Here is a 12,936-nt window from a genome sequence, read left to right as displayed (position 1 = left end):
AAGTAACATAGTCTTCATCCTAAAACCTTCGACACATTTTGCAGTTGACCAATGCCTGTGTGAAAACTGTTTTTTGTTGACGTAATGGCGCATTTTCTTTGCAACTGATGTTTTATTTTAGTGTTATTCTCTTGTTTACATTTTACTGCTACAGTATTAGTCTGCAGTAGTGGGCTAAAGCAAAATACTTTGTTATCATTTTGGTTCTTACCAGTCAAAATTACAAAAACTTAATTGAAAATTAAAACTATGAAAAATTTCAAGGATTCTAAAAAATTCCCGGGTTTTTCCCAGGATGTACACACCCTGTTATATTATTTTTAGTTTTATGCCAATCACTGTACAGTTTCTGTGCAATAAATGGACAAGTGCTCACACTTGACTAGGATGAGAAAAATTAATCTGGCATGATCTTGTTGAATACATCATCTAAAGGTCTACTTTGTATATTCTAGAGAAATCCCGATGATGTTCAGCCAAGAGAGTTGGGCAGAATTTCTTACAAGCATCTTTCCATCATACTGCATATTACACACTCTTGCAGATCTTGATCTCTTACTCTGGTGCAGCAATCCTGAGTCTTCTATTATATACAAACAGTTAAGGAAGCCTGTTTGTGTGGCCATCCTCCACAGCAAGCATATAAATACTTCTAAACTGCCTTTTCCTGCTGCTAATTATTTTATTTAATCCATACGCATTTCGCCTTCTTCTGTTTTAAGGCATCATCAGTGGGATCTATAATGATACAGTTTTGTTAGTTATAGATTATCACACAGTTCACTTCGCGATTTTTTGTAAAAATGTAATTACTTACGATTTGCTGATCTGCGTTTCCTCACATGTGGTCTGGAGGTCGCACTACCACTTTTTATCACTGTTCTATATTCACCTCTTCATGTTTTCGCCCTCCACACACTGTTCACCATGTTTCTCACTCTTTTTTGTGGTGGACTATCATTCTTCTGTAACTCGATACAACTATTTCTTCGTACACTTCTTTTCACAGCGTAAATATTGCGACTCCATTACGTGTTTCATCGTCTTTGGTATGCTTACCTATGTGTCGCCAACCTAACGAAGTATATGTTCGTTACTAACTTCTGTTTATGCTGTTTATACCGTGTGTGTGTGTGTGTGTGTGTGTGTGTGTGTGTGTGTGTGTGTGTGTGTGTGTGTGTGTGTCTGTATGAGTGAGAGAGGGGGGGATAGAGCCGATGGTGAACAGTATGTGGAGGGCGAAAACACAAAGAGGTGAATATAGAACAGTGATAACAGTGGTAGTGCGACCTGCAGACCAGATGTGAGGAAATGCAGATCAGTAAATTGTAAGTAATTACATTTTTACAAAAAAATCAAGAAGTGAACTGTTTGATAATCTATAACTAACAAAACTGTATCATTATAGATCCCACTGACGATGCCTTAAAACAGTAGAAGGCGAAACGCGTATGGATTAAATAAAATACTTAGGCAGGAAAAGGCAGTTTGATTTGCAAAACAAGTAGTTAAGGAAGCTGTCAAAATATTGCTAAAATGAAAAAAAATCTAACTGAAAACTAAAAAATCCAAAGACAAAAGTCTTGTTTCACCTACTTAACCATGTTATCTTCATTTTACTTTACAATGTTTAAGTTCATTGGCATTAGCCCAGCATATTTTGAAATTTTCTTCTATTTTCCAAGAAATTATTTTGCAGTTAGCTTGGGCCCTGGATTTTTTCCTGCCATCTTTTGTGTGTAATTTCTGTTGTTGTTCATTATAACCATTACTTTATGCACTATTTTGTTCAATTATCTTTCAAAGGAAATTTTCAAAATAAACATGTTTATTTAATGTCTAGTTTTGTGCTTTTATATCATTAAATTTGTTGATTCAACTGGTGATTTGTATAATTCTCTTCTTCATTGTGTGTGTGTGTATGTGCGAGAGAGTGAATATGTATTGCAATAAATTATCTTACATGGTAACTGACCAGAATAAATAATCACAAACTAAATTTAAAGACATATCCACAAGCAATATATTACCTTTATTTCATTCTGTTGTGGTTTGAAGTTCCACCTCATGCTTGCTCCCAAGTCTGCATTGAATTTCACTTTAACGATTCTGTCAGACTTCTTCTCCATATTTTCAATTTTCCCTGTATCATCATGTTTACCGACAGTTCCACCATAGCTGTATGCCTGAAATAAAATGGAAACTTGTACTTCTCAAATTTATGTATCCATTCAGCAGTTTTTCAGTGGATGCTGAATCAGACAGCTATACACTAATAGTCTGTACAAGAAAATGTTTGTAATCAAAACAATGTGCTGAAATTAAATTTAAACAAGTAACACCGTCAGTCGCTGGAAACACTGAATCTGTAACTGTGCATGCATCATTTGTATAATGATTTTAGAATATGATTACATTTGTTGATTTTTGTTGTCCTTTAGAAGATATACCATCACAGAAGGATATCAGAATATTAGCTCTTGCTTGCACTGTAAGACTACAGTATGGATGACTTGATGCTATTACAAGGAAATCCCACACAACTAGAAATTGATATTCTAGTAAAACCAAGCTTCTGTGTGCAACTGTAATAATGTACTTTCAGCTAGTCTCCCTCAGTATGTTTCTCACATATCATGAGCTCCAATGAAATTTCTAAGAAATAAAACTGCAGAAGAACATCTATGTTTGAGTAGCTGAATGTGAAACCACAGCACAATACACTAATACAAATCAAAATTACATACTGCCTGTCAATATCATGAATCACTCCAAAAGAACAGAAAATTTAGTTCCAACAATTAAGTTTTCATAACAATGAGTGGGTCGACAGAAGCGTCCGATCCCATGCGTCGGCTTTGACCCGTGACGTAAGGGTGTTGTCGTGTGTGACGTCATGACGGCGCGGAGTTTGGTTTGAGTGTGGCTGTCTCCAGTTCTGTTTTATCTTATTTTATTTACTTTTCTGATCTGTTTGTTCTATCTTGTGAGATTTTTTTTTTTAATTTAAAAACACTTATTACTTATTTTAACTATCTGTTTCCTCCAATTTCTGTTTTAGTTTATTATATTTATCTTTCTGATCTGTTCGTTCTATCCCGTGAGATTTTTTTTTAAAAAGACAAAAAACACTAATCAGCTACTGAAGCATCTTTATCTTCTATGGGTTGCAGGGGTTACGACCCCTGGGGAGGTGGGCGGGTATTCATGCATGGCTGTCTTCACTTACACGTTGTAGCTACACAAGGCGTCTAAATTTGTTTATATTTAGTTTGCCCCCCACCCAAAACACCCCATTTCCCGCGCTTGTCCCGTTAGTGTCATTAGGCTTCTTGTGGAAAGTGTGTGTGTTTGTTTTTCTTTCCGCCATATTTGTGACGTCATGGGTCAAAGCAGACGGGCGGGATCGGACGCTTCCGTATTTCCCAATGAGTTTCAATAATGTAGCAGATCGGTATATGCAACACCTGTGTCAACAGCAGCAAAGGAAGAACACAAAAATGCACAAGCTGTTCTACAGGGAAGGAAATCACTTGTGTCCTTTAAAATAAACAATTCTAATATTTGCCTTATGCAGTTTGCAGGAAGCACTAAAATCTAGATCATAATTTTAACCCTCACCCTTACAAATAAGAGTCCAGTGTGGTAACCACTGCATAATCTAGGTTAGTAACACCTTCAGAGATAAAATAATTTGTTTGACAACCACGTACTTGGTGTCTAGATTGTTCGAGGGAACTTTTATTGTCATGTTCATGAAAAATATGAGAAATATAGGTGACAATAAAAATTACCTCAGGTCTCAAGGAAAGCCTAGACGTTTATACCAGCAGCTTGAAATAAGCTGGAGTTCTGGGTTTCAAGCCTAGTTCACCACAAAATCTAATTTTCAACACAACATTCTCTACATCGTATGTTCAGAATTTCAAAATGGATTTCAAATATGTCATTAATTCCATTCATTTTATTTGGAGAACTCAATTTGTTCAGTCTTATATAGTGTTATAAGGTTGTGCATCAAAGCCCACTCAGAGGAGAAATGTATTGGAAAGTTGTGCAGCAAAATTAATGAGAACACCAAATACTGATTCCACATGGCATACTGTGATTAAAACTACTTTGTGACTGATAGAATGCAGAGGCAGTTAGCAATGTTGCCAGTGTGCAGCAAGCCACACTTCACAAAGCACTGCATATACTTAACACAGCAGGCAGCACATCTAGTATGTGGTGCTCAAGAAAGAACTACAATTGGATGGTGACTGCCCCCCATCACACAGCTAGCTAAAATGTAATCGCAAAGTAATTTTAATCAGAGTATAGTAAGGAAGTGGATGGGAGGAAATGGTGAAGAACTGGATTTGGAATGCTCAGCAAGTTGATGATGTGTATGATGAAATTATTAAAAGTGCATAACTATGTTTTATTCCGAAAGGGTAGTAATTCTGTAAATACTAGCAGTTCCACTTCACTGTAATGTATTCGCTATTTGCATATTTTGACAATCTCGTTCCAAATTATTAGGGCAGAGAGTATTATATTCATATGTTGTATATTTTAGATTTTCTGACTTGTTCCATACCCATGAGAACTGTCACATTTTTGGACCTATGGAACGAAAACTGAATGTAATCTAACCCTTAGCCAAAACAAACATGGAATAATTTGATTAAAACAAATTAAAATATGTACATTGACAGTATAAAACTATGGACACTGGCTTATAAACTGAAATTGAAACAAACATATTCTGATGGTATTAATGTTGCAAGGCTATGTTAAAAAAGATAATGGGCAAGTAAACCAGTTATTGAACTTTTGTCAAAATATAAAATACAATATTATGTCCATTAATCTGCATGGCATAAGCACTGCACATGGTGGGTTTTCTTACAGAAGAAGGACCCGATGTGTGTCAAAAAGACAGTACACTATCTGGAAGAGGGTTAAAATTACTTCCTCCTGCCTTAGTGCAGGAGGAAGGATTGCCGTGGCTGGATTCATCAACTGCAGCTTGTTCTCCCTAAATTTCAGTCAGTCTTCTTCCTGTTGGCACATGAAGCTGTGCCTCACTAGATATGTGACAATATGTAGTTCTGCAGGATTTCCCCTTTAAATATCCTGACAGCTAACAGAATGACACCACCTTCCCTCCTCCTTTGTAAGTGGAGAAGGTCATCTTAGGTGGCCTAGATATGTTTACCTGGTGCATACGGGTGTTGGTGGTGGTTTTGTTGTTGTTGAGGGCTTTAGTCCAAAGACTGGTTTGATGAAGATCTCCAGGCTAGTCTGTCCTTTGTAAACTTTTTTCATTTTTGTATAATTATTGCAACTTATATCCATTTGATTCTCTTACTATAATCACGGCTTTGTCTCCTTTTACAATTTTAACCCAGCACATACTCCTAAATTACCAAGTTAATTATTCCTTGATCCCTCAGAATGTATACGATCAAGCAATCAATTTCTTTTTAGTCAGGCTGTACCTTAAATTCCTTTTCTCCCAATTCAGTCCTGTAGCTCCTTGTCATTCACTATCTGATCTACATGTTTAATCTTCAGTATTCTTCTGCAAAACCACATCCAAAAAACTTCCACTTTCTTCTAGTCTGAATGTTCATCCCCCATATTTAACTTCTTTACAGGTACAAACCAACAAAATCATTTACTACTTTTAGTGCCTGATTTCGTAATCTAATTTCCTATGAAGTTGATTACATTCCATTACATTCATCTTACAATTGCTTAAATGTACTATCATTCTCTCAAATGATCTTCCAAGTCCTCTGTCCTCTCTGATGGAACTACAATGTTATTCCCAAATCTAAAATTCATTTCCTGCTCCAAAAACTTTAATTCCCTTTCCAAATTTCTTCTTGGTTTCATTTACTACTTGCTCAAGGTACAGACTGAAAAACAGCAGGTAGAAGCTACAACACTGCCTCCCTTTCATATACAGGGTTTTAAAAAAGGTATGGCCAAAATTTCAGGAAACATGTTATGTGGACATGTGTCTGGAAACGCCTAATTTCCATGTTAGAGCTCATTTTAGTTTCGTCAGTATGTACTGTACTTCCTCGATTTACCGCCATGATTTCATGCGGGATACTCTACCTGTGCTGCTAGAACATGTGCCTTTACATGTACGACACAACATGTGGTTCATGCACGATGGAGCTCCTGCACATTTCAGTCGAAGCGTTCGTACGCTTCTCACCAACAGATTCGGTGACAGATGGATTGGTAGAGGCGGACCAATTCCATGGCCCCCACGCTCTCCTGACCCCAACCCTCTTGACTTTCATTTATGGGGGCATTTGAAAGCTCTTGTCTATGCAACCCCAGTACCAAATGTAGAGACTCTTCGTGCTCGTATTGTGGATGGCTGTGATACAATATGCCATTCTCCAGGGCTGCATCAGCGCATCAGGGATTCCATGCGACGGAGGGTGGATGCATGTATCCTCGCTAACGGAGGACATTTCGAACATTTCCTGTAACAAAGTGTTTGAAGTGAAGCTGGTACGTTCTGTTGCTGTGTGTTTCCATTCCATGATTAATGTGATTTGAAGAGAAGTAATAAAATGAGCTCTAAAATGGAAAGTAAGCGTTTCCGGACACATGTCCACATAACATATTTTCTTTCTTTGTGTGTGAGGAATGTTTCCTGAAAGGTTGGCCGTACCTTTTTTTAACACCCTGTATTAAGACTCTTGTAACTTCAGTTGGATTTCTAGTCAAGTTGTAGATACCCTTTCACTTGCTGTATCTTGTCTTCATTTCCGTCAGAATTTCAAAGAATTTATTCCGGACAACACTGACAAACGCTTCCTCTAAATCTAAAAATGCTATAAATATTGGCTTACCTTTATCCAGTCTATTTTCTGAGGTACGTTATAGGGTAAAGTATAGGTCAATGTGTTCCTACATTTCTCCAGAACCCAAACTGACCTCTCCTGAGGTCAGCTTCTACATCTTTCTACTTTTCTGTGAATAATCATGTCAGTGTCATGAAATCATGGCTATTTTTAAAATGAATCAAACAATGGAAAAATCCAGTGCTACTCACCATATTGCAGAGACGCTGAGTCGCAGATAGGCACAACAATAGGACTTTCACAATTATAGCTTTCGGCCGTTAAGGCCTCTGTCAACAATAGACACACATGCACACGCACGCACGCACGCACGCACACACACACACACACACACACACACACACACACACACACACACAACTGCCATCTCAGACAAATGAACCTGCAGTGTGGTTCCAGTTGCCTGAGACTGCAGTAGTGTGTGCGAGTTGCATTTGCACACGTGCAGCAGGTAGAAGCTACAACACTGCTTCACACCCTTCTCAATTACTGTGTGTGTGTGTGTGTGTGTGTGTGTGTGTGTTTTTGTCGACAGGCCTTAACGGCCGAAAGCTATAATTGTGAGAGACTTTTTGTTGTGCCTATCTGCGACTCTGAGTCTCCGCTTCTTTAAAGGGACTGTTTGATATTGTCACATTTGTCAGAACATGCCTTCTTTGAAACTGGTATTGTAACGTTCTTTAATGGTATTCCACCTGTATTATATCATGCATACAAGGTAGAATAGCTTTGTCTTGGTATGTTCTTCGAAGAATCTCAATAATTCAGATGGAATCTTGTTTTGATTTAGGTCTTTCAGTGCTCTGTCAAATCCTTTCGAAGTAACTTACCTCCCATCTCACCTTCTTCTGATTCCTTATCTCTTTTCATAATATTGTTCCCAAGTTCCGGCATCCAGGTAGTAAGTATAAACAAGAAATTTTAAGGCACAATAGCACTTCTTCCACTGCAGTGCCTCAAAATCACACACAATTCTACACCATCAAGTGAGCAAATCTTGATGCACCTTCACGGAATACCACAGTACAACAATGCTTAGACTGACTGGTGTAAATTTAGTTACGACGCTAAGTTAAAATATTACAACATGGACTTAAAAACATAGTCTGGAGTGCAGTTCTTTCTATGTTTCCTTATGGACAAGGTTGGGAAGGATTTAACCCTCAGCTAGGAATGTAATGTGTCTGCACCAGGACCTCAAATACTTCCAGTTCTCAGTGTCAATTGATGGAGTTTCACTACACGGTAGAGCAAGCATAGATATGTAGAATGCCAGTGACTGCAAGAGTGAGAATATGCTGTACACAATTCAAACAATGGCTACCTCCCACTGTACAGCAACTGGTAATTTACTGGCCTCCAGTGCCTGGGTATTGGGTCGATGCAATTTGCTTCAGTGACTAATTGCTCATAATAAACAGTATCTGCAATTTTCAAATATGTTGGTCTAGCTGTACCATAAACTCGGCATCAATTATCAAGCCTCATCCACATAAAGATTATGTAGAACTGGAGTATTTGTTCTCAAACTGATATCCATGAGTGGCATAATTTGGGTGGAGTGACCACCTAACATTAAGAACAAAAAATGAAGCTCACAAATCTAATCAATTTTTAAAACAGTGGTTTCACCTACATGTATATCCTATAAGCAGCTGTCAATTCCATGACAGAGGGTACCCTGTGAAGTATTATTGGGTAAAAAATTAAACAGCAATGCCTACAATTTAGGAACAAACTTCCCTTACATCAGTTTAAAACCTGTTCTATCTGTCCAAACCTAGAATCATCGTGTTATTAGTTGTAACTGACAAATAGACTGGAGAAAACATCATAACAAAATTGTGCACAAACTATGAGGTCTCTTCTGCTGACTGTGATGTGGACAATATATGATTAATTGTTACTATGAACATAGTTACACCTGAGACTTGAAAAACATTATCATTTATTTGTTTGTTTGTTATCTCTGTCCAACGATCAATGTCATGGTGCCCAACAAACTGTCTGAAAAGGAATGATGTTATGAAGATAACCCACTACAGAAAAAGTTCTCAGCTATCATAATGAAGTCCCACAGTGAATGTGCCACAAAGAAACCTTTCAACTTGGATTTAAATACTTGGGGTTTGTCATTCCATTTCTTCAGTTCCAGTGGCAAACATAAGAAAATGAAACCTGTTGAATAGCGCACATCTTTCCGCGCATCACTTAAGCATGTGTTATCCAAGTGTATATAGTTTATCTAACTGTTGTTCACAGAATGAATGTTGTAATGTCTACTGAATGAGTCAAGATTGTTAACAACAAATTCTATTGTGGAATATATAAAAGGGAAGGCAGAGTTAGCATTCCAAGACCCCCTGAGCAATGGCTTACACAATGTTCACAAACTGACCCAAAAGATACGACCATCCATTTTTGGGCTAAGAATATTCTTGGCATGTGCAGAGTTGCCCCCAATCAGGTAACCTTTTTTGTACTAATAGAAGGCTGACAGTGTACAGTGATTTAGCTGAATTTTGTTTTCATGAGTGGTTTTGGTAAAAGTTATGTATTGGACCCTCTTTACATTTTTCCAATATGGTGTGGATGTAAATATTAGGCTTTGCTACCAGTCAGTTTGTTGCCACCACCGGACTTTCTGCTTTTCAATTCCCTAGTTTCACCAACTCTCAACCAAATTGTCAGCTTTTGCCCTAACCTAGACCTTGGGCTGTGTACAGATCAGCTTGTCACCAAACCAACATTTCAGGGGTGGAGTGGGACATCCTACAATATAACTTTAGCCACAGTTTTGTGTTGGATCACATAGAACTAATAGTAGCTGGAAGTAGGGCTGGCACAAGATGGGAGTCATATATCCTCAATACAAAGGGGAGTATACATTTAACATTCCGTATAAAACACTTCTAACTGTAAATTGGAAACAATGGAACCAAAATATTGCATCCAATAACATATGACGTTATGTTCGTTAGTATTATCAATGAGCTACTCAAGGAAATAGAAGAGTGACAGACATCTCCACTGTTACACAACATTTTTTTTCTTTTTCCATGGGAAAGGAAACTTACCATACAACTAGGACAATTACTATGCTTTTAAGATATATACAGATTAAATTGTATTGTTTTCTGTATACTGTGGTACAATTTGCTTACAACGCATCAATATGACTCTTAAGCACAATCTGAATGTTGCACAGGCTTAAGACGTGTCTTACGCGGAGTACGATTCATTGGCACTTGCGGAAGATGTGTTTCTAGTTTGCTAACTGATGGCGGATTTTCTCCATTTATTCTGACCTTTGTATGTTATGTTTTCATCTTCTCTCTTGTGCTAGATGTGTACTCTCTCCGCGTGACATTTTAATAGTCATGGTAAACGGTCATGCTAAACAGTCATGGTAAACACCATTTCAATTATTTCTACAAATGTGAAATGTAAAACGGCACAATTACCTGACAAAACATTCTATACAATGGCACAGCAGCGTAGCTAAATCCGACGGTCAAAACACCTGCAGCAGTTAAATAGTACAAAGTTGACTTCAACTTTTGTTCCCTTCCTCGATGCGCTGTTTGGGAGTCACTGTCCTCACGTTTCAGAGTTCTATAAGAAGATGAATGAAACTTTTGCTTGATGAATTGCGTTTGCCATGTTGACAACACAGAAGTTCGTTTGAGACAATGTCTGGCGCATGTGAACATTGTCCTTCAGGTAAAATGCACAGTTCGAAGTTTACATCTCCCTAAACACTTTCCGACATATCTGAAAAAGAAATACATTACTGAGCACAAAAAGGAAGACCTAACTTCAGCACTCAACATAACTAAAAACTGTCGCTAACTAATCCGTCATTATTCAGGACGTAACATCGTCGATTAATTGCATAAGCGGCTGTGATTGCATAAGCGGCTCTGCCCCGTACCGTAACAGACGACGTTTTACTCCCGAGTCCCGACCATCAAAACAAAAACAAATTCAACAATCGAGTTATCATTAATCGAAACAGGTCAACAATCGGACTTATAAATCGATTATCGTAATGGAACCTTACAGCGGTGTAGGTCGATTCCAGCTTACAAAGCAAGCTGTAAAGACCGGTATACAGACCAACACCTGTCTGCGCAGAAGTCTGCGTATGCAATATATCGCCCCAAATCTCGCGCGTTATTGCGACGAACTTTCACTCTACTACTGACTCTACTACTACTAGAAAAGAAGTTTCATCGGCAAACAGTTACCTCCTCGCAAAGAATATTTCATTTCAGAAAAATTAGCAAGTAAAGCCAAGTTCACACACGCATATAATGTGGCGCCACAGCTTCCTGCTTTATGTAGTGGCATCGTGGACTACCGCTCACACAGGACGCTACAATTTCTACCTAGTTGCACAGCTTTCAATATGGTGTCAGATGTTATAATGCAGGTTGTGGCCCTAGAGCTGTGACACGAGTTAAATACAAGGAAGACGAAACCCAAATGTTGGATCTGAAAATAGATTTCACACAGGGATAAATCAGGGGGGAAAACACACTTATAAAAGAAATAACACTCATAGACGAAAATGCTGTCTGCAAGGGCAAACTAACCAACAGCTGGCATGTAAATATCATCGACAGAGACGCCAGTCTTCCCAGATTTTAAGATCTTATTATATTCACTCTAACGCCTCATGACGGACGACGTTGATGAGCTAGCTGCCAGTTCTTAAATAGGGCTTTCTGCCGCTGACGTCCGCTGTTCTTCTTCCCTAGTAGGTCGGTGGAATATTCTGGTGTTGTTTAGCTGGCATAACTGACCCGATTACCGCCCTCGATGTCGACACCCTGGCATGCAGCGAGCTGCTCCATGGCACATCTTCTACTGTGCACCGACCTGCTCGTTGACACAGTGTTCTCCTTCCTGTTGCTGAATTTGGCGCTCCACCGACCCAATTACGCCACGGTATTGAGCACAGAACTGCCCAACCCAATGTGACCCACATACGACTTCTGGCTCCCAATATTCTCCACATTTTAACTAGCTTCACTACTGCAAAACTAACTTAGTCACTCTCATCTTCGACCCTCTACATTGCAAGAGTCTGTACAGACATAGACCAAGTCCATAAAAAATACAGAAGAAATAAAGATTATGTAATAACAATAATCGAATTTATCGCAAGTGACTGCTTTGGACAAGTCTGATGTAAAGGCAAATTATTACATATATATTAGATGTATGCTGAATGGGAAATAAATTGCAATGCTGGTAGGTGTGTTTCTACGTCTGATAGATTATGTGTCTTCAGATTTCATACCAGTCATATAACAGTGGCGCCAGTTGGGACACTATGTTGGAGTGAACCAGGGTTTCATTAAATACACAATGTAACAGTTGTGGGCTTTAGTTACCTTTGTCACTGAACAGGCTGACTTGATGTTAATCAAGAACGCCTTTAAGCTGACAAAGATGCCATTATCAAAGAACCACTCAGTTTGAATGAGGTTGTGTGATACAGCTATGAGAAGATGGATGTTCCTTCTACAATACTACAGAAAAACTTGTCAGGAATATAGCCACTGCACATGACTGCCAGCGGCGGTGGTAAGAGAATGTTCGGTCGCAAGAAAACTAGAATCCACATGCCAATGTGTTACTATCAAGAGGGACAAAGATCATGTTCAATGTGTGGCTAGCCGGCCGGTGTGGCCGTGCGGTTCTAGGTGCTTCAGTCTGGAACCGCATGACTGCTGCGGTCGCAGGTTCGAATCCTGCCTCGGCCATGGATGTGTGTGATGTCCTTAGGTTAGTTAGGTTTAAGTAGTTCTAAGTTCTAGGGGACTGATGACCACAGATGTTAAGTCCCATAGTGCTCAAAGCCATTTGAACCATTTTAGTGTGTGGCTCTGGCACATCTTACTTCATCTGCAGCAGCAGTCTGAGCGGCAGATGGCACCACAGGCAATCAACTAACTTATAAATCACTTACTTCAAGGTCAACTATGAGCCAGATACGTGGTAGCGAGCATTCTACTGACTCCAAACCATCGCCAATTGTGACTTCAAT

General features: G+C 38.8%; 1 protein-coding gene across 2 annotated transcripts in view; it reads right to left on the bottom strand.

Moving 5' to 3' along the window:
- Window positions 1-10,880, bottom strand: part of LOC126176954 (cytochrome c oxidase assembly protein COX11, mitochondrial) — a 31,134-nt gene extending 20,254 nt beyond the window's left edge. Inside the window, exons 1-3 of one of the 2 annotated variants that reach the window (XM_049924162.1) lie at window positions 10,813-10,880; window positions 10,343-10,652; window positions 2,031-2,186 (exon numbers count right to left, since the gene is read on the bottom strand). In XM_049924162.1, the coding sequence (XP_049780119.1) occupies window positions 2,031-2,186; window positions 10,343-10,591 (405 nt within the window). In that variant the 5' untranslated portion in view covers window positions 10,592-10,652; window positions 10,813-10,880. The other variant, XM_049924161.1, reaches the window with a different exon arrangement.
- Window positions 10,881-12,936: the final 2,056 nt, after the last annotated feature.

Source organism: Schistocerca cancellata, chromosome 3 (genome assembly GCF_023864275.1).
Source record: "Schistocerca cancellata isolate TAMUIC-IGC-003103 chromosome 3, iqSchCanc2.1, whole genome shotgun sequence".
Lineage (NCBI taxonomy): Eukaryota > Metazoa > Arthropoda > Insecta > Orthoptera > Acrididae > Schistocerca > Schistocerca cancellata.
The sequence above is the reverse complement of the archived record's forward strand: the minus strand, read 5'-3'. Positions and strand labels throughout refer to the sequence as shown.